The sequence below is a fragment of the Siniperca chuatsi genome, linkage group LG14 (genome assembly GCF_020085105.1).
Source record: "Siniperca chuatsi isolate FFG_IHB_CAS linkage group LG14, ASM2008510v1, whole genome shotgun sequence".
In the NCBI taxonomy this organism is placed as follows: Eukaryota; Metazoa; Chordata; class Actinopteri; order Centrarchiformes; family Sinipercidae; genus Siniperca; species Siniperca chuatsi.
The window spans coordinates 11,861-39,858 of NC_058055.1; the positions used below are offsets into that span (position 1 = coordinate 11,861).

The 27,998-nt window shown below is 42.7% G+C and overlaps 1 protein-coding gene across 1 annotated transcript; it reads right to left on the reverse strand.

Annotated features, from left to right (window-relative positions):
* Positions 1-1,355: 1,355 nt before the first annotated feature.
* Positions 1,356-25,290, reverse strand: LOC122888633 (transmembrane gamma-carboxyglutamic acid protein 3). Its single transcript, XM_044223301.1, has 4 exons — positions 25,166-25,290; positions 22,040-22,088; positions 19,968-20,128; positions 1,356-4,197 (listed from the first exon to the last, which is right to left on the reverse strand). Exons 2-4 carry the CDS (start codon positions 22,047-22,049, stop codon positions 3,646-3,648), a joined length of 723 nt encoding a protein of 240 aa, XP_044079236.1. The 5' UTR covers positions 22,050-22,088; positions 25,166-25,290; the 3' UTR covers positions 1,356-3,645.
* Between the last annotated feature and the right edge of the window lie 2,708 nt (positions 25,291-27,998).

The window sequence follows — 27,998 nt, forward strand, 5'->3', positions numbered from 1 at the left end:
ATTGATTATTAATTATTAATATTAATAAATTAGTAATAATAGGAATGACAGCTATAGGAATGACAGCTATAGGAAAAATAATGTCAGTATTAGTAACAATAACAACAACTGTAGTAGCAGTTGTCAAGCAGGAACACAGGGGCAGCAGATGGCCCACAACCACAGATCCAGTCTCTGTAGCTCCGGAGGCAGAAATACCTGCTGAAACTAGAGGTGTATGTGTATGATCTGTTTAGGATAACGGTGCCAAGTTAAAAGGAGTTAGTTAGCATGCAAAGACTCTGTCTGTGTGGAGCATAACATAAACTAACATCAACTTAGCATGTGGCTACCAAATTAACCTAACAGATAAACACGTCACAACAAAACCTCAATGAAAACACATCAGTAACATCACATATACAAAAGTTAAAACAGTCCTTTGCTTAGCTATATACACTGTTACTCTATGCTATGCCCAGTTGTTATGTTACCTGTCCGTGGGAGGGAAAGAGAGGTGGATTTGGTGCTGCTGTTAGCTGGCGGTCAGTCTGTTGTAGACAAGCCAAGCTGGGAAGAATTGTGGTTCCACTGTGGAAGCGTCTTTTGCTGTGCAGTGTCTGATTGTAGAGATTGGAGGAAGCCAGTCGCTCTGCCTGTGGTTGTCCTTACAGAGTTAACCGCTCGGTGTTAAATTGCTTCGTGCTCCTGTTAGCATGTGAAGTTAGCTGGCAGGCTTTGTGCAATAGCCGTTTGCACTAAACTTCGTTGCAGAGATCTCATAGGCCTTTGCAGCGCTTTGGTAGACCAGGAGACTTCGGTTCTGCTGTGTGTTTTTCATATTTGAAAAAGTGGTAGCATTAAAAAAGACAGTGTGGCAGAAAATACAGTGTAGGAAAAACTACATCACAAAATTATCTAAACCTTGCAGGGAAAAAATGGCATAGTTCTTGAACAGTCTTAATCACACAGTAAATCCCTTCCTTCTGACTGAAACTCCATATCTTTAGTATTTATCCAATCTAATTTATGGTATAATGCATGGTCACTTCTTCTCCACCCACAGGGAGTGATGAATTCAAACATACTAGTAAGAAATACTGAACTGTTTCCTAAAAGGCAGCAACCAAACACAACATCCAGAGAAACCTGGACTCACTGGCATTGGCTGAACGTCTTCACCAGTTTGCCTCATGTTGTAAAATTTATAAGTATAAAGTAATCCTTCAAACTTTTCAAACTTTAAATATTTGTATCTTTTTACTACTCAGAGCTGACAAATGGTGAAGTTTAGCCAGTGCAGCTCTAATAATCTTTAGATTACAGAACGTCATGTCTCCAGTGATGGTGAGATTGCGTCTCCACACTTTTTAAGATTGTTATTTACAATTATTTACTTTGATTGTATCTAGTGTCCACACAACTATACTGCTACAGTAACCGCACCATGTAAAATGTAACAATTCTAAACAAAGTTGTGATATAACAGTAGGACTTAAGCTAACACAGTTCAGTCCACTCTGTACCTGCAACAAAGGTGCTATACTGACTCATTACACTGTGGTTTGTAGAGCTGAGACTGCTGATTGTGCCCATTGTGAGCATGTATGAATGTGTATATGTTCATCTACACACATACAGTACATGCATTCAAATACACATAGTACATAGACAGAAGTGTGATTGTGCATGAGTGAATGTATGCGTTTGTGTGTATTTGGATAATCTTCATAGAGAATTACATCTCATTATTGTACTGCATCGTCGCCCCTGTTCAAAACAGCCTAATACTTGTCCTACATTTTGCAGCAGTTCTGCTTGTCCCATATTTTATGGCACTACCAGGAAAGTCACTTAAAGAGAAGGTTGGGATTTTAGGAGATGAAGCTTTTGTGACTGTAATAAGATATTGATTCTCATTGTGTCAGATTGCCTCCTAGGTCCACTCATATTTTTCATGGTGAGCAGGAGTTTACTACTTACCCTACTGCTGTTTGGCATTGGAGGCCAGAATGATGTATTTAGGCTTGCCTTGCAACCAAAAATTAATTTCATTATGAATTATTCTATGGACCAACAGTCTAAAACCCAAAGATACGAAATTTACAACAATATAAAACACAGTAAAGCAGCAAATCCTCACAGTGGAACAAACAAGTGTTTTTGCTTAAATAACGACATTACAGATAAACTGATTATGAAAACTGTTGTTGGTAATTTGTCGATTAACTAATCAACTAACAGTTTCAGCAATAGATGTACTGACTCAGACTAACAAAAATACAAGAATTGGGAAGGTTGGATAGAAAACATATGCCTGGTTTTAAGTCATAGTAAGGTAGAATGCATGGTAAGTGTTAAGACTGTACATTTGGCAACAAATAAACTTGCCTCTGTATGGCACAGCACAGAGGAAATTATTACTTTAATAAGTCCACACACATCATTTGTACCCACAGCACTAAACAGAGTGAAGTAATTGGCTCCACATTGTTTTTCTTTCCTCTCTGTCATCACCTTAAGGCTGTGGCCGGCACCCCTTTTTTCTAGAGGCATTTTAAAATTATGAGATATTGTTTCAGGCTGTCCTGTCTGAGGTCCATGACAAATGACCATCCACACAGCACATGAGGGGAATCTGTCTGGCTGGAGAAGTTTGCGATCACTAAATAGTGAGCATGTGAAAAGGAAGCATAAATGCAGGGCTTTGCAAGTGAACAACAGCTGGTGTGTGGAGGTTGTCCAAAAACCTCACAACCGTCAAGAAACAGTCAATAGAGCTAGTATTAGGAAAGTAAGTGAGCTCAGTCTTGTTCGCAGTTGAATTATCAAAAGTGAAACACGGACGTAGCATTAGAAGATGAATCTGAGCCCAATTGGCTGTTAATTATGGGCCTTTCCTTTAAAGTGGAGATGTTCTAAGTGCTTTTTAATCTTGCCTACACACGTGCTTAACTTTTCATTATCTGTGAAAATCAAACTTGTAAACGATCTAAAACAACAATACAGCATGAGAACATTCAACTAAAAAACAACTTTGGCTCAGAGTCCCAGTACTTCCACTCTCGACTATGTATGTACAGTTTAAAGAGTCATATATATATATATATATATATATATATACATATATATACATATACATACACACACACACACACACACACACACACACACACAGACAGATAAGACAAAGCGCCAGCCTGTTGACAAGGAAACCTTACAGTCACAGGGTCCAGCAAGGGCAAATGCCAAGCTGCAACATAGAGCTTCAATCCCACTGTGCCACCTCGTGTTGTGCACGGAAACCTGCCTGCTTCTCTAGCCTGCTACCAGGGCCACGCACCTTGTTGTACATTTAGTACCCGCTGTGGCTGCGGCAGGAACCATGTTTGCCATTCACTGTTTGCCAAAGCCATTATCTGACAAGGTGTTTAGGGTAAACTATGAACAACAATGCTAGGTGGCACACATACTCATGGGGGTGACTGGCTTTAGGTTGCACCCATTAGTGAAACAAAGGTATTGTATGGTGCAGAAAAATGGGAATTACAATATGGGTTTCATCAACCTGCAGCCAGCAGCACCAACTGAGGCAGAAACTACTTTTTTGCTAGCCTTGACCTCCTTCAGACACAGTGGCATGGCAACATTATTTTTTACTCTGTTTCATTTCTCCTTTATGATCTCCTCATATTTGGGTGGAGGATCGCTGTATGAAGGTGCTGAGGTCTCATCACCACTGCTTTCCAGGTGTCCTGTCACCTCTTCATAAGATGGAGGTGGTGTGGCGCCGGACAGCCGTGAGGCCACCGACAGGGAGGAGTCCTGGACATAGAGGGCACAAGTGTTCTGCTGGTGAAGGCCATGGGAGTCTGACTGGGAACCTCCTCCTCTCTCAGCACCACTCACTACCACAGTTGGACGCGTGCTGGACTCCTGGTGCGAGCTTTCAGTGTGCGCCGCCATTTCCCTGTGAACCAGAATGCGCGGCAGGCTGCGGGTGCTGCGGTTGTTGGCCAAGTAGCGGTTCTGGGTGTAGGCGGGCCGTCGATGAGTGGCCTTCTGAAGCTGGCACCTCCAAAGGAGGAAGAGGCCGATGATGATGAGCAGGGCCACACCCAGCAGAGGAACAACCATGTAGACGGTGTCTGCACGCTCAGAGCGCCCCTCGCTGTTGCTGCTCACTGTGTAGACGCTGCGAGTTCTCCAGAACTCCATCTGGGAAACACAAAGGAGATATACTTTTTTACACCTTGGCTTCACTTTGAACTGTTTGTTACTTCAAAGTCAGACTACTCATAGGGGTATTTAATAAAGCCAGATTACCAGTTAAACCTAGCTTATTTCAGTAAATCATGTTTATGTTCAGGAAATTCTGTTATTGTACTGTTATTATAAAGGAGGTTTAAATAAATCTGACCTAAATTACCATGGAAATATATTTCCCCAGACTACCCTGGTTTCAGTCGGGGTAGTTTTCAGACTTAGCTTCACTTGAGGCAAAATCTGTGCTACAATCTGTCCTCCCTAAAGGTTCCTCTTTACTGCTGCACTGTGAACAAGTGCCTGTTTGCAATACAGTCAAATTTGTCAAATTTACATCACATATTGACATGGGATGCACTTAATTGCATAATTAAAATCTGAACTCTAATTCGTTCCAAAAAGTCAACATATGTGCTTTTAAATACATTGTCATTAAAATAAAGCTACAGCTAACAACTTTGACAACATGGCTGTAGCGTCATAGTAAGAAATATTTTCACAATTTCTTCTTTCTTCAAATTCAAGAACCAGACGGAATCGATTTATTAAAAATGCATAAAGTGGCAGACAGCCAATCTGAAGGTATTTAAACAATGTTTTCTTGTTAACAATGATCTGTCACTTGTACAAACCAAGTAACATAATCCAAATGAATGAGAACTTTAATCTCTCTAATTTCATGTGGAACTGCCAGTCAGCTGGCCTCCTTGAGCTCTCTGGACTTCCTTGCTCTCACTGAGATTGGTATCACACCAGAGAATACGTTCACGCCTGCAGCCCTCTCCTCAGCCTACTCCTTCAACCACACACCCAGACCCACTGGCAGAAGGGGTGGCACTGGTTTATTAATCTCCCCCAAATGGAGATTTTCGCTTCACCTGCTTCCACACTACACTCCTTCTTTTGAACCTCATGCTGTCTCTGTTACTTATTCTGTGAAATTAAACATTGTTGTGCTTAACTGCTCACCAGGTCCTCTTGGGGAATTCTTGAAATAGACGTCCTCCTTTCAAACATCCCTGAATATTGCCCCCGCTTGTACTTGTTGGTGACCTCAACATCCAGACAGGGAGGTTAACATCTGACTGATTACCTTTACTATTCTTCTCTCAATCTCTCCCTCCCTTCCTACTTACAGAGCTGCCAACTCAACCTCATATTCACAGGGAACTGCTCTACCACTAACCTTTCTGTAAATCCTCTTCGTGTCTCTGACCACTTCTTCATATCCTACTCTCCCACTCTCTAAAACACTCAAATCTCTCTCTTCTACGCATACTGTCCCTATCCGCCCCAACCTGTCTCCCTCCTCTCTTACCTCATTTGTCCTATCAGCTCTCTCCTAACCTGACTCCTTCTGGGGGGCCTTGGTAGCTCACCTGGTATAGCGTGTGCCCCATGTACAAGGCTGAGTCCTTACCGCAGCAGCCCAGCTTCAAATCCAACCCATGGCCTATTGCTGCATGCCATCCCCCCTCTCTGTGGTTGTCTTGACAGAACCACCTTATGGGCAGCTGAAAGAAAATGGTGGGGACCTCCTTCCCAATAAATCTCTTTTCTCCTCTTTCTCCACCTCCTTATCTAAAGCTAAAAGCTTTCTTACATGAAGGTGAAGGTACATCCCCAACATGCACCGTCTTATGAGGAAAGCACTTTGTTTGGCTAAAAAGTTGGTTAAATCCATTAAATCTGATGGAGACAGGAAGAAATGGAGAAGGTAAAAGATAAAGCAAAGGGACCCTACCAGGAGAATTTGAATCACAATGCCAAGCAATGGTATTTGGACAAACTATGCACAATAAACAACACTCAGTTCAATTTTATTTATATAAATATAAAATATTTAAATATAAAATAAGTTATCTCATTGCACTTTTCCTATAAAGCAGGTCTAGACCGTACTCTTTATAATATTATTTACAGAGACCCAACAAATCCCACCGTGAGCAAGCACTTGGTGACACGGGAGATCCATATACTTGGACTTGATTATAGACCCCAATGCACTACCTCCATTCACATACCCGGACATTGTAAACTCTCTCGTTTTTGGACTGAGTGCATACACTTTGCATAAGCTTAAGTTAAAAATCCCTTGAAGCTCACAAACAGTTTTGCAGTGGCTGGGTGCAACATCTGCTCATTCACAAGCCGGCTAACTGACTGTAAGAGTACAGTCATACTCACAAAGGTAAGGTAGCATGCCTCTTTTTGGCCCAATTATTAAACCAAACAAAATACAAAACTTTTAAAAACATTCAGCTATGTGATTATTTTATTTAGTCATAGGCTGCATTTATGAACTTTTGGTAGTTATATCACAACACAAGTTACACTTGCATCAGAATGCAGCAGCCTGGCTGGTCTTCAACCTTCCGAAGTTCTCCCACATTAAACCGCGCCTCCGCACACTGCACTGACTACCGGTGGCTGATTCAATCTGATTCAAGACAGTGGTACTTGCCTACCATGCTGCGAATAGCTCAGGCCAATCCTACATCCAGCTACTGCACAATAAAATCTCTCTGTTTGCTGTCCTGGCTCCACAATTGTGGAACAAGCTACCCATTGATATCAGGACAGCAGAAACTCTACACATTTCCCGTCGCAGACTGACAACTCAAAATGAAGAACAGCACCTAGGATGATTTGGGGACCTGGACGGGTCACTTCCCTGGTAACTGTTCCCACATATGACTCCTCCGGGAGCCATCAGGAGGCAGTAGGCTGATAAGGGGGGTTCAGACCAGAACCTACAATCCACCTGTAGGCTTGCTGTTGAGACAAACTGTTCCAGTGCCAGACATGTTTTGGGTATGTGGAGAAGGAGTCCTTCGCTCCTCCCTCCCACTGAACTGGACACATGCACACATGTGGTCCTGACTCAAGAGATCCGGTTGATCGCAGAGAAACAATTCAAGAGATTAATTCACGTTCACAAAAGGAACTGAGCAAGGAGAGACACTGGGTTCCAGGAGGACCCCAGAATTTGGATAGACGGGGGTGTCCCTCAGGGAGTTCCGAATGAATACTACTCTGTGTTGGTGGTATACTGTTAATGAAAATGTGGATTTGGATGAATTACCTGTACTTTAATCAGAAACGGTTTATTAATTACACACAAGATTGCACTGTCAGCTCTAGGGGAACAAGTACATGCCACATCACAGAAGGCATGGCAGAATAGAATGGCACTAGACATACTGTTAGCTGAGAAAGGCGGAGTCTGTTACACGTTCATTCCTAACAAGACAGCGCCTGATGGTTCCTTTGCAAAGGCAATGACACTGTTAGAGACATTAGCAGTAGAGTTACACAAAAATGCAGGGCCTGGTATGCTGGACATGGACTGGTTTGAAAACATTTTTGGTAAATGGAAAGCCTTTCTAGCCAAACTGGGTGTTGGGTTGGGAGTGGGCTTCCTCCTTTTGGCCATAATGGGGTGCTGCGTCTTTCCCCTGCTGCGAAGATCATTACAGAAAGCCATGGGGCAGTATGTGTTATAATTTGAGGTTTTGTCATATTTCCTGTATTATTTTGTAGTATTTTCCTCCCCTTGTGTGTCTTGTGGTTTTGCTTCCTGTCTTTGTTTGCTTTCCCTCCAGTTTTGATTGTTGGCCCCTCCTTGATTGTTTGCACCTGTGTCTCGTTGTCTCAACTCCGTTAGGGTATTTAGTCAGCGTCTTTTCCTTTGTTCATTGTCAGATCACTGTGTTTCCTGTCATGTGCGTGTATCATTGTACCTATGTCAAGCGGTCAGGCAGTGGTTTCTGGTGAGTTCAGTTGGAATTATTCTTTGTCTCCCTTGGACCGTGTCTGGATTCTGGCCTTTGAACTTTGCCTACTACCTGTTGGATTTGGCAAAGGATAAGCGTAAATACAGTAGTCAGTCACATCTGCAGTAACAACTCCTGATTACACCAATCGGAGGTCACTAAAGTTAATGTTGAGTCAGTGTGTACATATGCAAAGACAATGTCGGACTCCATAGTTTTCCTCTGGGCCCCTGCCAAATCTGACCAGTGATGACATGTTTAGCCACATGTCTTCATTCCGCCACTGGCTGTTGAGGTAGTGTCCAGCAAACAATCGGAATCAGAATCAGAAATACTTTATTGATCCCCGTAGGGAAACTCTTTGTTACAGCAGCTCGTCTTTACATCAGTGCACACGGGAGAAAGTACTAGAAAACGATATGATACACTATAAACACTATAAACAGGTCAGAAATAAATTAATTATCATGTCAGTATAAGTATAAGATAAATTAAGTGTTGAGTACCAAGTGGGTTTACTGGTTGATGGTGAAGTACAGTATAAAATACAATGTCACTAATTATGTAATAAATAATATTAATAAGCGGAGGTGCATGTACTGTCGAAGAGTAATTGAGGTATATAGTATCAGTAGCAATAAATAAGAAAAAACTAACAAGGGAAAACTAATATTGCACGGAAGTAGTACTCAGAATATTGCACAATTATTATTAATTATGGCGGAGATGTAATGCTCAATGTCCAGTTTAGTGACCTAGGGTCATACAGACTAACCCTTAGAGGGAGGAGTTTAATAGTTTGATGGCCACAGGCAGGAATAACTTCCTGTGGCGCTCTGTGGTGCTTTTTGGTGGAATGAGTCTTCCGCTGAAGGTGCTCCTTTGCTTGACCAGCACGTCATGGAGCGGGTGGGAGACACTGTCCAAGATGGCATGTAGTTTGGCCAGCATTCTCTTCTCTGACACCCCCGCCAGAGAGTCCAGCTCCACCCCCACAATGTCACCGGCCTTACGGATCAGTTTATTGAGTCTGGATCAGTTTATTGTTGGCGTCTGCTACCTTTAGCCTGCTGCCCCAGCATGCAACAGCATACAGGATAGCACTGGCCACCACAGACTCACAGAACATCTTCAGCATGGTCCGGCAGATGTTGAAGGACCTCAGCCTCCTCAGAAAATAGAGGCGGCTCTGGCTGAGTGTTCTTGGTCCAGTCCAGTTTGTTATCTAAGTGTACTCCCAGGTACTTGTAGTCCTCCACAATGTCCACACTGACCCCCTGGATGGAAACCGGGGTCACTGGTGCCTTGGCCCTCCGTAGATCCACAACCAGCTCCTTAGACTTTGTTGCATTGAGCTGCAGATGGTTCTGCTCGCACCATGAAACAAAGTTACCCACCACAGCCCTGTACTCCGTCTCATCACCACCGCTCCCACCACAGCAGAGTCATCAGAAAACTTCTGAAGGTGGCAGCACTCTGTGTGGTAGCTGAAGTCCGTGGTGTAGATGGTGAAGAGGAAGGGAGAGAGGACGGTCCCCTGAGGGGCCCCAGTGTTGCTGACCACACTGTCCGACACACAGTGCTGCAGGCGCACGTGCTGTGGTCTGCCAGTCAGGAAGTCCACAATCCAGGACACAAGGGGGGCATCCACCTGCATCGCTGCCAGCTTCTCCCCCAGCAGGGCAGGCCGGATGGTGTTGAAAGCACTGGAGAAGTCAAAAAACATGATCCTCACCGTGCTTGTCGGCCTGTCCAGGTGGGTGTGGATGCGGTTAAGCAGGTAGATGATGGCGTCCTCAACTCCCAGCCGGGGCTGGTAGGCGAACTGAAGGGGGTCCAGGAGGGGTCTGACCATGGGCCGCAGCTGTTCCAGCACTAGTCTCTCCAGGGTCTTCATTATGTGGGAGGTCAGTGCCACCGGTCTGTAGTCCTTGGAGCCACTGGGCGTGGCGTCTTCGGCACAGGAACGAGGCAAGATGTCTTCCACAGAATGGGGACCCTTTGAAGACTCAGGCTCAGGTTGAAGACATGCTGAAGGACTCCACATAGCTGGGGGGCACAGGCTTTTAGCACCCCGGGGCTAACGCCATCGGGGCCTGCAGCCTTGTTTGAGTGGAGCCTCATCAGCTGTCCTCTCACCTGGTCAGCAGTCAGGCACACAGCAGAAGTTACAGGTGGGGGGGGGGAGTCGTCAGTCTGGAGAGGGCCGTTAGCCTGATGGGGAGGGGGGAGCAGAGTACTCAGAGGAGCTTGAGGGCCGACAGCAGCTGAGTTAGAGGGGGGATGAGCAGGAGCCGGTGTGTCGAATCTGTTAAAGAACAGATTCAGTTCGTTGGCCCTGTCCAAGCTACCTTCAACTCCTCTGCTGCTAGTCGGTCTGAAGCCAGTGATGGTCTTCATGCCGCTCCAGACCTCTCTCATATTGTTCTGCTGGAGTTTACGCTCCAGCTTCCTCCTGTACTTCTCCTTGGCTTCCCTGATTTTCACCTTCAGGTCAGCCTGGGTTGCCCTCACCTCCTTCCTATTACCATCCGTAAAGGCCCTCCTCTTGGCATTCAGAATGTCCTTGATGTCCTTTGTTACCCACGGTTTGTTATTTGGATAACAATGGACCATCTTGGTTGGGACATTGCAGTCCACACAGAAGTTAATGTAGCTAGTGATGCACTCAGTGAGCCCGTCAATGTCCTCTCCATGAGGCTCACAGAGTGCATCCCAGTTTGTCACCTCAAAACATTCCTGCAGTGTCTCATAGGCCTCCTCTGACCATCTCCTCACTGTCCTTGTGGTCACAGGGTGCCTTTTAACCAGAGGCACATAGCAGGATTTGAGGTGAACCAGGTTGTGGTCTGACCTACCCAGAGGGGGGAGGGGGGAAGAGCTGTATGCATCCTTCACGTTAGCATACAGCAGGTCCAGTGTCCTCTCCTCTCTAGTAGGACAGCTCACATACTGGGTGAAATTAGTCAGTGTTGTTGAAACACTGACATGGTTGAAGTCACCCGAGATTAATATGAGGGCACTCGGGTGTTGAGTCTGGAGTTGTGCTATGGTGGTGTGAATGGCGTTGCACCCCGATGCCGGGTTAGCAGAGGGGGGGGGGGTGTAAACAGCCACAACAATGGCATGTGAAAATTCACGTGGCAGATAATATGGCCGGAGTCCCACAGCTAGCAGTTCCGGGTTACAGATACTCTGCTTGATGGTAATGTGACCAGGGTTACACCATCTGTTGTTAACTAGAACAGCAAGCCCGCCGCCTTTCCGCTTACCGCTCCCGGTGTGATCCCTGTCAGCCCGAACAGTATGAAAGCCGTCGATGGAAACGTTATGGTCCGGGATATCCTGGTGTAGCCATATCTCTGAGAAGCACATCAAGCTACACTCACGGAACTCCGTCTGACTCCGGGCTAACGCCGTTAGCTCGTCCATTTTATTCGCTCGGCTTCAGCGCGATCAGCTGTTCCCTGGTGTAAACAATGCGGCCAAACAGCTGATCTGCAGCGGTGCACCGACCGAGTAGCAGAAGAAGAAGTTCCACGGCGAAAAAAAAGTACAAAAACACTTTCTACCCTCATTTTCGCAAAGAGCGTAGTTTAAATTACACTTACACACAAGTTACTCAAGTTTGGAAGAAAAAAGAAAAGTTAAAAGTTGGAAAAAGTAAGACGACGAGACGGAGCTACGGCAACAGGCAGCATGCGGGCTGGCGCATGCGCACTTATTACCTTATTAATGTTATTACCTTATTAATGTGGGCTTTGTAGATAATTGGCGGACTTTCTGGGGAAGACCTGGTCTGATTAGGAGAGACAGCGTTCATCCCACTTTGGATGGAGCAGCTCTCATATCTAGAAATCTGAGTTTATTAGTGGACCAAAACCATGACAACTCAGAGTTTAGACCAGGAGGCAGAACTGCAGTCCTATACTCTGCGCTTACATTAGAGCAGTTACAGACCCAAAACTCCTTAGTGATGGTGTCTGCCCCCCGACTACTTAAATGAATAAAATCAAAAGTTGGGACTCCACAGATGAACCTGCACGCGTACACACACACACACACACACACCCTTTTGTTCTGTAGTTAGAGTAAGTCTTCATATTGTGTGTTTTTCCTTTGTTTATCTTTTTTAAATAAACGATTGTGTATAATTATGCTGGCTTCTTTAATATTGCATGAGTGAGTAATTTGCCAACCTCCTCTGTGTTGAACTCCAAATCCTTCAACCTACTAGCTATTAGCGGTAATTCTGCTTATAGTTATTAATTTAATTATTAATCTGAGTTCCAAATTGATAGGTATATTTTATGAGACTCCATCAATTAATTGGCTATCATTTCTCTTCTTTAAGAGCAGTGGTGCCCCCCGAGGACTATTATTCATTGAAGTTATTTATGATTATCTTTAATAATTCAGATAGTCATAATTAATTGATCACACCTACACAAGTGGGTGCCCCCCTTTAAACATTGTAAATCCCAACACCACCCAGTCATATTAATACTCACATTCCTCAAGGCACCAGGCGGAGGTGGAGTTGCAGCCATCTTCGACTCAAGCCTATTAAATCATCCCTAAACCTAAACTAAATTATAACTCATTCGAAAGTCTTGTTCTTGGTCTTTCATACCCAACCTGGAAAACACGGTAGCCAATTCTATTTGTTATAGTGAATTGCGCTCCTGGTCCTTAATCTGAATTTTTATCTGAATTCTCAGAGTTTTCATCAAGTTTAGTCCTTAAAACAGACAAAGTAATTATTGTAGGTGATTTCAATATTCATAGGGACATTAGTACTGCGTTTATCTCATTATTAGTTTCGACTGGCTTTTGTCAGTGTACACAAACCCACTCACTGTTTTAACCACACCTCGACCTTGTCCTGGTATATGGCATTGAAATTGAACATTTAACTCAGAATCCTTCATTATCGGACCATTGTTTAATAACTTTTGAACTCCTATTACTACTACACGCCATTAGACCTACTATAGATGTCTATCTGAGAGTACTGTAGTGAAATTTAAGGAAGCGATTCCATCTGCATTTAATTCAGTGCTATGTCTCAATATAACAGAGGACTCCTATGCTAATTTCAGCACCTCCCAAATTGATCATCTTGTTGATAGTGCTGCAGGCTCACTGCGAACGACACTCTGTTCTATCACCCCTCTAAAAAAGAAGATAATAAAACAAACAAGGTTAGCTCGATGGTATAATTCCCAAATCTGCAATTAAAGCAAACATTGCGAAAACTTGAAAGGAAATGGTGTTCCAATAATCTGGAAGAATTTCATTTACCCTGGCAAGATAGTCATAAAACATACTCCGGAGCCCGAAAGCCCTCCGGGGCAGCCTACTACTCCACTACATTAATAGAGGAAAATAAAAACAACCCCAGATTTCCATTCAGCAATGTAGCCAGGCTACAGAGTCGCATGTATTCCTAAAGCCGCCAGTAGTAACGACTTCATGAGCTTCTTTAATGATAAAATTTTAACTACTAGAGAAATTCATCACGTCCTGCCCTCAATCGGTACTGATTTATCTTCAAACACAGGGACCTTAGAAAGAGCTGTAAAACCTGATATATATTTAGACTGCTTTTCTCTGATTGACCTTCTTCAGCTACTTAAACGATTTCTTCATCTAAGCCATTTCTTGATCTCAGTTTGTACATGTTAACGGTGAGTCCTCCGTGCACGGCAAAGTTAGTCACGGAGTTCCACAAGGTTCTGTGCTCGGACCGATCTATTTTACTTATATTTTCTTCCTTTAGGCAATATTATTAGGAAACACTCCACAAACTTTCATTGTTATGCGGATGATACCCAATTATATCTATCAATCAAGCCAGATGAAACTAATCAGTTAGCTAAACGTCAAGCATGCCTTAAGGACATAAAAACCCAGATGACCTGCAATTATCTGATGTTAAACTCTGACAAAACTGAAGTTATTGTACTTGGGCCCAAACACCTCCGAGACACATTATCTAAAGATATAGTTACTCTAGATGGCATTGCCCTGGCCTGCACCACCACCGTAAGGAACCTCAGAGTTATCTTTGATCAGGATTTATCGTTTAACTCAATGATGCAGAAAAACTAGTCCATGCATTTGTTAATCCTAGGCTGGAATATTGCAATTCCTTATTATGGGTTAAGGTTGCCAGAATAAGTACCTTAAGACTCTGCAGTGTACTTACAAGAACTAGGAAAGATCATATTTCTCAAATATTAGCTTTTCTGCACTGGCAAATCCCTGGAAAATCCAAAATAGAATTTAAAATCCTTCTACTCGCCTACAAAGCTCTTAATGGTCAGGCACCATCGTATCTTAAAGAGCTCATAATACCTTATTAGCCCATTAGAACACTGCGCTTCCAGAAATAAGGGTTATTTTATACTTATACCCACTTGGTACTTTTCTGATCTGTATTATAGTGTATTATATTTTTTGGTTAGTACTTCTATTCCTGTGTGCACTGATGTGATAGTGTGCTGCTGCTGTAGCAAAAGAGTTTCCCGTCGGGGATCAATAAAGTATTTCTGATTCTCTCTTTCAAAACCTAACACAGCAGCGGCAGATGGCCGCCCACCATTGAGTCTGGTTCTGTCCAAGGTTTCTGCCTCTTAAAGGAAGTTTTTTTCTTGCCACTGTCGCCAAGTGCTTGCTCATGGTTGGATTTGTAAATAATATTATAGAGTACAGTCTAGACCTGCTCTATAGGAAAAGTGCAATGAGATAACTTATGTTATGAATTGGTGCTATACAAATAAAATTGAACTGAATTTAATTGAATCATTGTCTTTGGCAGGTTGAATTTCTTCAGCTGCCGCAGGAAGTACATCCTCTGCTGGGCTTTCTTGGTGAGGTCCTGAGTGATGATGGTTCCCAGGAAGCAGAAGGTCTCCACAGTGTCGACAGAGTAATCACACAGGGTGATGGAGGATGGTGGGGCTGGACTCTTTCTGAAATCCACAACCAACTCCACTGTCTTAAGGGCGTTGAGCTTCAGGTTGTTCTGACTGCATCAGGTGGTCAATCTCCCATCTGTAGGCAGACTCATCCCCAGCTCAGAGATGAGCCCATTGAGGGCGGTATCGCCTGCAAACAGCTGCATGACGCACTGGTGACTGGAGGTGCAGCTGTTGGTGTACAGGGAGAAGCACAGAGGGGAAAGAACGCAGCCTGGGAGGAACTGGTACTGATGGTCCGGGAGTCAGAGACATGTTTACCCAGCCTGATGTTCTGCCTCCTGTCGGAAGTCTGTGATCCACCTGCAGGTAGAGTCAGGCACACTCAGCTGGGAGAGCTTGTCCTGCAGCAGAGCTGGGATGATGGTGTTGAGCTGAAATCCACAAACACGATCCTGTTCAGTTGGTTGGCCAGGCGTTAAATCATTAATGGAGTGGGGGTGGGGGGAGCATAGGTTTGTAGTTGGTGATCTGTCTGAGCCCCTCCAGGCAGAAACAGTCATCGGTTGAGAACTGGTTATGTAGTCTCTCTGAGTACCGTCATTTAGCTTCTCTCACTTGCTAAACCTGTACGTTGACTCCTGAAACCTGTCCCTGTCTCCATTCCTGAACACCTCTTCCTTTTCCAACCTTAGCTGTCTGAGTTTAGCTGTGAACCAGGGATTGTTGTTGTTGTAACTATCCTAGTCAGTACAGTACAAGCACGCCCGAAGGTCCTCCATAGCCTTACAGGTCACTGCAGGAATCAGATGGACCATGACGTGGTCAGAGTGTCCCAGTGCAGCGTGGTGGACGGAGTGGTAGGCACTGCTTACTGTCGTGATCCAGAATATTCTCCTCTCTGGTCAGACATTTAATAAACTGTCTGTATTTGGGGAGTTCATGGCTGAGATTTACCTTGTCACCAAGGACAATAACTAAGGAGTCCGGGTTTCTCCGCTCCACACACAGTATCTGGTCGGCGAGCATGCGCTGTGCATCCTGCACATTGGCCTGTGGTGGAATCTAAACACCAACCAGAATGAATTAAACTAACTCATGGGGGGAGTAGAAGGGTTTTCAGTTGATGAAAAAATATTCCAGATCAGGAGAACAGTGCAGTTGAATCACTGTCACGTCGTTACACCAGCCACTGTTGATGTAAAAACAGACACCTTTCGTTTTGCTGGAAAGTGTGTCGCGATCTGCTCTGAAGAGTTGGAAGCCTGCCTGCTGCAGCGCAGAGTACAGTGGGCGCATGTTGGAGAGAAATATTCCCGGTAACGGTGTGCGATGTCCAGAAGTCCAAGTACTGTCCTTAAGTACAATTTTGAGGTACTTGTACTTTACTTGAGTATTTCCATTTTATGCTACTTTATATTTCTACTCTTCTACATTCTGGAAGCCAATATTGCACTTTTTACTCCACTCCAGAATTTCCTGAACATAAGCCTGCCTTACTGAAATAAGCCTGCTTTAACTGGTAATCTGGCTTTATTAAACATCCCTCTAGTTTCTTCTGCACATTCGTTTTTACATGTGTTTTAAATGTGCATTTTCTTTGTTGAGCCTTGTCAAAGAAAAATGTATTACTTTGTGACAGACAAATTCCTCATCTAATTAGGGCTGCAATATTGTGGTCAAAATGACAATCACAATTTCTTTCTAGTCATAACTGACATCATAATTTTCTCCATGATTCTTGGGAGTTTGTTTTTTATCAGTACTGATAAAACAGACTTTCAGACTCATGTATGTCAGCTGGACCATAAATCTGCCTTGGCCTCAAAATGATGCATTTTTCACATTTCTGCCTCGACTGCTGCTTGACACTTAAAGTTAGTGCATCATATTAGAGTAGGTAACACAACATAAAGAACAGTAGCGGAAAGGCATTGAGCAGCATTTATCTCTGGTTTTTGCTTCACTGCCAGCATGTGAAGGAAACTCAGACGTGTGATGTTACTCCTGGGAAGTACATGAAACACACCATGACCTCGCAGCTGAATTTACAAACCAGTTACAACAAACCACAATTTGTCAGTGTCACAATCAAATTTACGCACAATAAGCAGGCTGGACACATTGAGCTACACAACATAATGCCATTTATTGTCACAGATTGTAATGTATTAACTGGGGAGCCTGGCGCCAGAGACACATCACGAGCCACCCTGAGTCAGGAGGAGAGGGGGACTATGAATGTGAGGGCAGCGTCTCCACAGCAGCTGACTGTGTGCTCCTGCAGGGATCCGATGTACTGTCCAAGCAGCACCAATGGCCTTCAGCTGCCCTATGGTCCATTCCATCCACTGACCGAGCCCGAGCATGGACATCATTGTACCAACGCTCAGTCAGGGGGTTGGTGAGTAGGTAACCACGGTCACCTAAGGGTTCATATTAACTACATGCTCAAATGACAATACAAACGCAAGTACAAAGGCAAGTTTATTTGTATAGCACATTTACACTACACGGCCGTCGCCATCTTGTCAGTGCCTGACTCCGGCTAATCCAAAAATGGGCAAAGAGGTGGAGCTGTGGCGGGTGGAATGAAACCTGGCTATTTTGATGTTGGCCTGCTCACCCACAGTGTAGGGAAATTTTATGTACCTGGGCGACATATGATTATGCCATCCTATACGACTGGCATGACGCGGCTCTGGGATGATTGGGAGATATTTGACCGGTCAGCCAGCTCCCTTTGGAAAGCTCCCGTTGCAAGTCCTCACCACACAAGCTACCTGCAAGGCGTGATTCCTTGCGGTCCCCCTTTCCAAAGCCAGGCCCAGTTCAGCACAAAGTTCCAAGAGGACAGCTCTTAGCAATCTGAATTGGCTCATAAGCCAGTCATCATCTTGGGCCAATAAATCTGTGTGGTCTCTGGACACATGCTCCCTCCAAACTCTTCTATTTGCGATGTCCTCCAGTAGTGCCAAAGTAGGCACCATCATGTTTACGCATCGTTTTGTAGGCCACACCTACACCGTGTTGACTTAATTACATCCATGGGATCAATTACTCATCACACTTGACTTATTCCGAGTGCGTTTGTCCACCCGACATTGCATTTTCTTCCCAGGGAAGATGGATCTGTGCGCCTCACCTTCTGTGCATCATGGACGTCTGTGCGCCTCGGGAACTGTACAGTCCTTGATGTGCATTAACATCTCCATGTCACATAAACAGAAAAAACTGTCCAGTTTCCCGGCGATCTTGGTTTTGGCACAGTGAGTAAGGCATGTCATCTGTGGGAAATTAGTTTCACTAGGTTTTCATAGCGCTCAATAAGCCATACCTATTTGAAGCGAACAGGAGGGCGCACAAACCATCACAGTGATATTGAGGATTTAGAGAGTGATGCCTGTTTCTATTCAGAATCAGAAATACTTTATTGCTCCCCGAGGGGAAACTCGTAACTTTCGTTACAGCTGCTCACTATCACGTCAGTGCACACAGGAATAGAAGTACTAATAGAATAGAAATAGAAATAATAATAAAATAAGTCCGCAACAAGACAATTATTTCTAGTAAGAAATAAGAGATGTGCAAATCAAAATATAATACAGTATAATACACCTAAGATAAATTAAGTACAAAAGTGGATATAATGTATAAAAGCTAAAATAAGTGTAAAGTACAAAAGTGGATTTACAGGTTGATAGTACTGTACAAGTATAGTACAGTATAATACAATGTAATAAGTAATAGTGCAATAATGAGTACTGTCAAGTTAAGTGTAGCAGATTAACCAGATTATTAGACGGTGGATATTGCACAGCAGTAATACAAGTATGAATAAATATCACTATAGTGTTTTTTTTCATTCATTTGACACCACAAGTTATGGAGGGTGGGAAAAACTGCATTTTCCTCCAGTGTTGCGGGAACTATAAATTGGAAATGACGATGCCCATTGGGTTTTGGCCTTTCTGATGTTAAACATTAACCACATAAATGATCAAACTATTATGGTGTATCAGCGGACATAATTAGGGTTTATCATAGACAGCAGCACAGTAACTGGAGTGGTAACGTTATTTTGAAACATTTGGCTAGTTTCAGTACTCTGTAGTTTGGCGTCGCTAACTGACAGTGCCAGACAATAGTCCCGCATATTCTCACAGCTGGTCTAGAGTTCGCAGCACAGGCCGCACACTCACGTCACGTTCATTCTTATACATCCCGCGTGTGCATGAAAGCCAGCGGACACAACCTTTTAGTACGTACACATGGTTTTTACATGAGGTCTCAGAGCCATATTTTCAGCGGACTTAGGTAATAAGTCTTTTAATGCCCCCTCTATTGATGTTTGAGTGGTCGGGCAATAGGGATTTTACAATCAAGTTTTCCTGGCCTTTGATGTTTCACATGGTTGTACAAATTTGCTTTTGACTGTCATCTTTGAATGCAGCACTCTTCACAACACAAGCACAGCGTTTCTGTCAGAACTCAGGGCAGATAAACATTTTTTCTTCCACACCATCACTGGGTTCCCTACTGACACATTTTGGCTGTTCCTGAAAAACTCTTTCATTTCATTTTACTCTGCTGTCTCTCACACTCATTAGATTTATTTACATGGACTTCCTTCCCTCTCTCTTTCTGTGCACCGTTTTTCACGTGGAATAACGCACACTTGTCATTTGCTGATGCAGCTACAAACATGGAGGAATCATTGTCACATAAAAGTGAGGTCACAGAGGCCTGAATTGAGATCATAATCATATTTTGATTAATCCTGCAGCCCTAGTGTACATGTAAATGTATTGGCTGTTTTAGGGCTTTTATTACCACAGTTATCTGACAATATGGGACAATTGGGACAATGGGACAATGCTCTATTACCATAATAGAGCAATTACATAGCCACTGTCTCTACTCCAGCAGTCATTGCACTAATATCATGCAACCATAATTGATGGAGGAGTTGTTGAACACAGGAGCTGGTGCTGTGGTGTCACCAGCCTGTGGACTAGCTCACCGTTCTCTCTTTGTTCTCAAACACTTCATTGGCCTCTTCAAAGCTGCAGCTCTCCTCACCGCACTCCCTCTCAATGTTCCCCTGTCTCAACTCCTCCAGGAAGCCATTGGCTCGAGGGAAGCGCTTCAGGACAGAGTGAGCATCCCTAACATCGAGGAATGCTGCAACACAGAAATGAAACAAAATCCAAAGTTCAGCCATCCATACCAGGATTACTCAACAGTCTCATGGGATATTTGGCCTCCAACACATTTACAGACAGGTCTGCATTGTTGTGAATAGAAATATTTTGAAGCACTTTGTTCAAATTCCACAGGCAATTAAGCCTAGATAATCTTTTTATAGAAGCTGTGAAAGGCAAGAACTGTAAAGTTTCTGCAGACGCTGTAGGTTATTAGTTATTACATATATTATACATTCAAGATATTTTTTACCCCTGCACCTTTCAGTGCACCCATACATTTACCTCAAACAGAATGGATTATAACTTTTTTGACAGAGTGGTGATATTATCATGTACTGCTCTCCATCAATCCATGTCATCAGTCAACCCACAATGCTTTATACTTAAACTACCCTATACACAGAATAGGGGAGTTTCATGCAATTTCATGCTCAAATTTCCACTCATTCCTTAGAGGCGGAGCTTTTTCCATACAACTGTACCTCCTCCAAATCATCTGTGTGATCTTTTCTTCAAGCCACCGTAATCAATAATTTTGTATTAACACTGACTTCTTGTATGTGAAAGGATTTGTTTGTAGTGATGAACCCACACAGAATTATCACCGATTCTGCAGTTCTTCTCAGCTCTACAGATTTTGATGCCTCTTTCAGCTCATTCTTTTGGTTCAACTTTACTGTTTTGGTTCAGTCTCAGCACGCTTAAGCAGCAGGCAGCTGTTTTCAGTGAAAAAGCTCTGATAAACCCACTATACATACCTGCTCAGCACCAAACAGCAGACATACACAGCTAGCAACTAGCTAGTGAACACAGTGGAGCATTTAGCAGCTAAAGAGCCAGATATTTCCCCCAGGAGTTAGTAGAGACCAAAAACAGAGCTAAAAGGAGTGAATGTTGGACTTACAATCATCAGGTGGCCACAAAACAACTCCAAATGAATGCTAATGATGCTCAATAACTGCTGGATGCATAAATAGGCAACTGTTTGCTAACACGTTCACCATATCAAGTTAAAAGGCGATATTATGTCAGTTTTGTGTTTACAGCTTGTTTCCACAGGCACCAAAAGTCAGTTATTATAGGTTTAAATGCAAATGCATAAAAGAGAAAGATATATATAAAACTCATCTCACACAGAGAGGTCTTTAGATGACAAAAAAAACTGTTTGATGAATAATATGCACTTGAGCTTAAAATTAAAGTGAACATTAAAAGGACTAGACTTAAGATTCTGACTTCCCTCATATCCATATTTCCAATGAATCAATTGTCTGAATCCAATATCATTCAATTGAGAATAGCTGTAACACATCTAACAAGAAGTTCAACAAACCAAATTAGCCCAATTCCAGCACAGATCCAGAATTTTTAACTGGTAATACTGGACTTAATCAGGACAAACATATTGTAAGCCAGCACAGGGAAATATCATGCAACACAGTACTCATCGACATTTATAATCATTGAGGTAAATGTAACAATTTTTCATCATACAGATTTTAGGTTATATTCTCCCACTGTAACATGCAGAACTATAGCAGCAGAAAACATCAAAATTGAGGCACAAGAAACTTGGTAAATCTGGCCCCAAACTAGGTCGCGAGTCAGGAGGTGACAGGTAGTCATGTCTTTGTTTTCTAGAATGACCAGATCCACTACTAAAAACCTGCTCCCATTGAGGAATACACACAGAAGAGTTGCTTCTGTTGGTGATGTCACAGGAAGAGGCAGCCAGCCAGACAGGAAGAATGATGGACGACTAGAGCTTGCTGTGTGCGTGTGTTTGAGGAGAGGTTGACCTCTGTTTGAAATAGCAAGCCAAGTAACAAACCAGACGTTTATGAACATTATGGATCTGAACTGATGGATGTGTGTGTTTTGTGCTCACCGGCAGCCATGCTCCTGCCCTGCTACTCACACTCTGACAGTCCACAGACCTGCAGGGAGAACACAGCACAACATTAGACACCATGACTGACCGAATAATTTAATTGAATTTCCCCTAGGGGGATTAACAAAGTATTTCTTCTTCACAAGGAAACTGGATTACTGTCCAAAAGGTTGACACTTCCTTTTTCTGTCCTGCCTGGCATGCTCCACAAGAAGCTTCAAGTGCCATTTTCACCGTCTCCACTTGGATACAACAATGATTAAGTTCGGGTGACAGGTGACACGAGGAAAAACCTGAATAGAGTGTAGAATCATACTGAATGCTGATCCATACAGGGCACAAGGGCTCACTGAATGCTTTGATTAGGATGAAAATTAAAAAAAAATAAAGTGAATAATCTGCTATGGCCTTCACAGTCTCAACCCAACTGAACTATGGGAGATTTTGGAGTGAGTGTTAGACAGTGCTCTCCACCACCATCATCAAAACACTATGAGGGAATATCTTTTGCAAGAATGGTGTTCATCCCTCCAGTAGAGTTCCACACACTTGGAGAATCTATGACAAGGAGTACTGAAGCTGTTGTAGAGGCTTGCGATGGAACAACACCTTACTAAAACACACTGCATGCTGGGCTCCTTTCATGTGTCACTACATTAATCATCAATCAAAAAACCAAAATAAAACATAATAATGTAACCAAAACCGATGTTCTAGTTAGTTAAGAAAGTAATAGCATTCATCAGCAACATGTTTATATCATCCTGCTTTTGTTTATGTTCCATTTTGCCATTACTGTTTAATAGCATGTTTTATCCTAATTACTTTCAATTCTTCTGCTGCTGCCATTGCAGTTTCTCTCTCAGTTGTATTTCACTCTGTCTGTCTACTTATTATTAGACAGACACATCTACACACACTTAAACCCTGAAAGCAAGTCTTGATTGAATAACTCTATGACACACATACCCACTCTACTCAACCTTCTAAATAACTGCTTTCTAAACTCGAGACAATGGCACAAAGGCTAAACAATGTTGATTCACACTGTGTTTCTGTGATTATATGGTAGTTGAAAAAGCTCATATGCTTATGCAAGAAGATGTACTCTGACTGCCATTAAACAAACAGGTTTCCAGTTTCAGAATTTACCCACAGACTTTGATTATCACTTTTAGGCACAGATTACATTCTGGCCCCAGCTACTGTATGTGTCAGGTCCCTAAAGGAAAATTGACTCTATAACTTCTTCAGCATCATTCCTGCTAGTACACAAATTGGCACTCTGCTGCTCAGACCACCTGTCCACAGTGCGTACGTGAACCAGAATGCACTGCATGTAAGTTTCTAAACCACAAGCCCTCAGACCAGCTCAGCTTGAGAAGTGGGTATGAAGACTCTGAGCAACAAGCCATAGTGGCCTACTCTGGGGAAAAAAGTGGCTTGTTGTTGCATCACTTCTCAAGCAAGTTTCAAGTCTCTGCAAATGGATTTTCATAGCATGAAACCGATGGTGTGCTTTGAAAATTGTTTGTAATGATTGGAATAACAATAAAAATGTAATCTATACTAGTATGTTAATAGTAGTTAAAAGGGTCCAGTGTGTAGGATTTAGTGGCATCTAGCGGTGAAATTGCAGTTTGCAACCATTTAAATACCGCTCGGCTCATCCTCCTCTTCCAAGCGTGTAGGAGAAACTACGGTGGCTGCGAAACTCGCGGAAAACACAAACGGTCCTATCTAGAGCCAGTGATTGGTTTGTCCGTTCTGGGCTACTGTAGAATCATGGTGGTGCAACATGATGGCCTCCATGAAAGTGGACCCGCTCCCTCTGTAGATAAAAATGGTTTATTCTAAGGTAACGAAAACACAACAATTCTTATTTTCAGGTGATTATACACAAATGAAAACATACTTATTATATTCCATTTCTGCCAATAGCTCCTCCTAAATGTTACACACTGGACCTTTAATGGATTAACATGTAACAACCATCAATGTAGTCCTTTAAATTGGGATTCATCACTTGTGTGGTTAAACACACCATCAAGACTAGGATTTCATTTTAGCAAACTTTCATACTTTGGGCATAGAGTGTAAAAGTAGCATGTTCTGTCTTGCACAAATCTACTTAAACTAATCAAAAATGTTGCTTTTACTTAAAAATCTTCCTGTAATGCAGTTTTCAGGTTATGTGATCTTTTTTCAGATCTGCAAAACATGCATGTCATATTTTCTTTTCTTTTATTTTTGCATCTGCCTCATTCTTTTCTTGTTTATTATCATCATAATCATTGTAAGGTTATTACTTTGGGTAACTGACTGGCCCCAAATTAAATCTGTCTGACATGTAGGCTATCACTTGGAAAACAGACAGTTTTAGTTAATGCATGTCACTCTCTCTTAAACATTACAGGGAGTTTTTTACGTGCAGACGGCCCCCATTTAGCCCTACCTCTGGCAAATATAGGCTACTATAAATATAGATGGAGAGGGATGGGGTGGGGGGTTTCCATAGCAACAGAGACAGAGATATGGGAGGCTCTGAATCCTAACTAACTTGAATAATTAGGATTCAGTGAGACAACTGTTTTAAACGTGATATCTAGAATATCCACACACAAAAAAAATGTGGTTCTGTCCTGGAATAGCCTAGAGACTGACATTTAAAAGACAAGCACACAGGTAAGGCGCGCGCGCGCACGCACGCACACACACACACACACACACACACACACACACACAAAATGCTATTCATCAAGTAGCATCCTGTCTTTACAACTGCAAGCCAAAATACTGTAGATATAGCCTAGTTAAATGATAAACCTTCATCTTGAACCCAAAACACAGACAGGTATTTTTATAATAGATGGATAGAAAAAGGCATCTTAAGTCGTTAAGATCTCAGCGCCTTCTCGTGCTTCTATAACTGCATATGAAAAATTAATTATCAAGACTCTCGTTGACTTGTCATTTTTTCTCCAACGACATGTCGACACATTTTATCCCATTTCTATGAACAACCTGAAGTTCAAGAATAATTAATTAAATCAGGCATGTAACGCTTCGGTCCCCTATCTACCTTGTTTAAGAGAGGGCTAGGCTATATAAAATCTTTCTTACCTTCTTTCCGCTTGGTAAAAGCCTTTTCCCTTCCATCTCCGACTCTAGGGAACTCCCACACGAGTCACTAAATGACCATGACTGACGTATCTGCAAACCAATGGGAGAGGAGGTATACCTGCAACTGGCCAATCACAGTCCTGATAATTCTCAACTGATGCAGGAATGGGGCGGGGGAAACTTCCAGTGAAATGAAAAGAAAGAAAACATGAGAAACAGCTCACACAAGGTTTGGTAGAGGTTGAAGTTGTCTGAACGAGCACTGGGGTTTTCCAAAATAAACGGACGTATTTTAATTCGCCACCGCGACGACGATTAAAGTGAAATGCTGACGTGAATTTGTCCCAGATTTCCCGCCTGTAGACACACTGTTAACGTGTGGAATGTGTGTACCATAGAGAGAGAAACTTGGAGCGAGGCAGATAAAACTCCACAAAGCCACAACTTGCGCCGAAATACTCAGCTTCCCAACATTCTCAGTGCAAGTCCGACCAGTGCTATTTAACAACATTAAGAAAAACGAATGAATTATTACAACTGAAATAAAATAGTTCCCCATTGAGGAGTAGCATGCTTTGTTTCTGTTATTTCTTGTGTTGATAGCCTATATTATGGGTTAGTAGCCTACAGTATGAGTCAATTAGTCTTACAAATAATTACAGTTTTGTCAGTACAAATTGTTCTATGAGTTCAGTTTTTTATGGTGGACACAAGGAATAACAGGAATTATGGATAAATATAAAATATCAATATTGGAATAATATCCCCTTTTCTTATCCCTATATAAAAAAAATAGGACGGTGTAGTCCCTCATTCGTCCAGGAGTGTTCTATCGTAGAAAAGGTTTCAGTCGTAGTCATCTGGACACTGTTTTCAGAATCAAGACGTTTCGGCTCCCATACGGAAGTCATTCTCAATTGTGAAAAAATTGGACGGGAACTGGAAATTTAAGCTACTCTGAGTTACATAAGCCCTGCCCTCAGGAAGGAATCTGCCTGAGTATCTGTTAATAGCTAGTTTCACCTGAAACTGACCTAATAGTTTCCAAGATGGCCCAGTAATCAGTAATCAGGCCTATTGTTCTCTGGCTGCATCTACTTCATCACTGTTAAGTGCGTGATTAGCATGTGATAGGCGTGACCAAGGTGATAATACACTCTGCATTATATAAAAAAATATTTATTGGAGTATTTCAATATTGTAAGTTTATAAAGGCAAGTCATACACATAACCTTCCATATAGCCATTACAACAGACATGCAGTGGCAAACACTATTATAAATTGCAACATTCAGTTGTCAGTTTATTAGGTACACATAATTAAAACTAATGAAGTCTAATACAACAGTAATATTTAGAGGTGCTCAACTTGCACTGTCAACACTAGAACATATTTATTGTGCGATAAGTGCATGAATGGAAATCTGGATTACAGGCATTGTGAGTGTGTAAACAGCAGCATGACTGTGTGTTTCAGCACTTCCTGGATCTACTGTCACAAATTGGCAAGCAGTGAACAAGGAAAGGACCCAAATGCAGACAGTACTGGCAGACTGGTGCAGTTCATTGATTTATTGATTGCTTACTGGCAGGTACAAAAAGGCAGACAGGCAGACCAGTAGGCAAGCAGCTACAGGGCCAAGTAACAAAAACTCAAATACATAAGCAAAAAACCAATATGCAACTGGGATGTATGAGTGGGATATATGAGTGAATATAAGAGAATAAGGTGCAGGTGTGGAGATGGGCGGGGAAGCTCAGGTGACTGGGACTGGAGGGAAAGAGGTAATTGCATTAGGGAGGCAATAGGGAGTGGCTGGATGTTGGAGTGGGAAGATTGGGACAGGAGAAAAAGTCAGAGGGCATCTGGTGGATAGGAGGAGAATGGCAATAAGTGTGATTTCCTGTGTCAATTTCAAATCTTTAAACACATGTTTGAGGTCTTTAAGATGCTAAAAAAGTCGCCAAACTTTGCGCCCAGACTTGAACTGGTAAATACTTTAATTTGAGTCCAGATGTGGGCTTGGGGGTGGCACGTCAGCTCTATAGCGCCCCCTAATGACTTTTAGCCTTCAAAACGGCTAGGGATAGTCAAAAACTCACAACTCGGCACACGCGTTAGAAGGGGTGTGTTTTGTTTTCTGGTATAGTCTGGGGCTTAGTTGGCAAAATGGCTTGATAGCGCCCCCTACAAAATTTCAACAAAGCAGCCCAAGTGGTACGTTTCACCTAAATGTACGAAATGTGGGCGGCAGATGTATCATCTCGAGACTTTAATAAAAGCCTCTCAGAGCCATAACTTAAACCCAACAGGAAGTGAGCCATTTTGAATTTAACGTGCCATTTTTTGCCAGTTACAGGCTCCGTACTTTAACAAACTCCTCCTAGAGAATTAATCGGATCAACTTAAAATTTTCGCAGTTGTGCTAAGTTTGAGTTTTTGTTGAAGGGCGTGTCTGTGGCGTGGCATCAAACTTCGATGTTTCACCATTAAACAGGAACTTGTTGTGACTTCAGTGTACATGGTCAAATCTGCTCCAAACTTCACATGTTTGATAAGAGTTCTGCCCTGAAGACATCTAGATGCCAATATTCAGTCATAGTCATAGCACCACCTACTGGTCAACAGGACATTTTTTACACTTTGACCTATTCCTCCTACCAGGTTGACTAGATCCACCTCAAGGCAGAAAAGCCTTAAGTCCTTGATGATGCTATATTGTGAAGCTTTTGTGTTTTCCTTGAACGGCATGTCCGTGGCGTGTCATCGAAAGTCAATGTTTTGCCATGACACAGGAAGTTGTTGTAACTTGAATATACATTGTCGAATCTT

Bases quoted from the DNA above. Each gene is read 5' to 3' on its own strand.
- LOC122888633 (XM_044223301.1), bottom strand. The intron at 4,198-19,967 runs GTGAGCTAGTCC...TGTGTTTCCCAG, and splicing joins TTGAGAACAAAGAGAGAACG to ATGGAGTTCTGGAGAACTCG.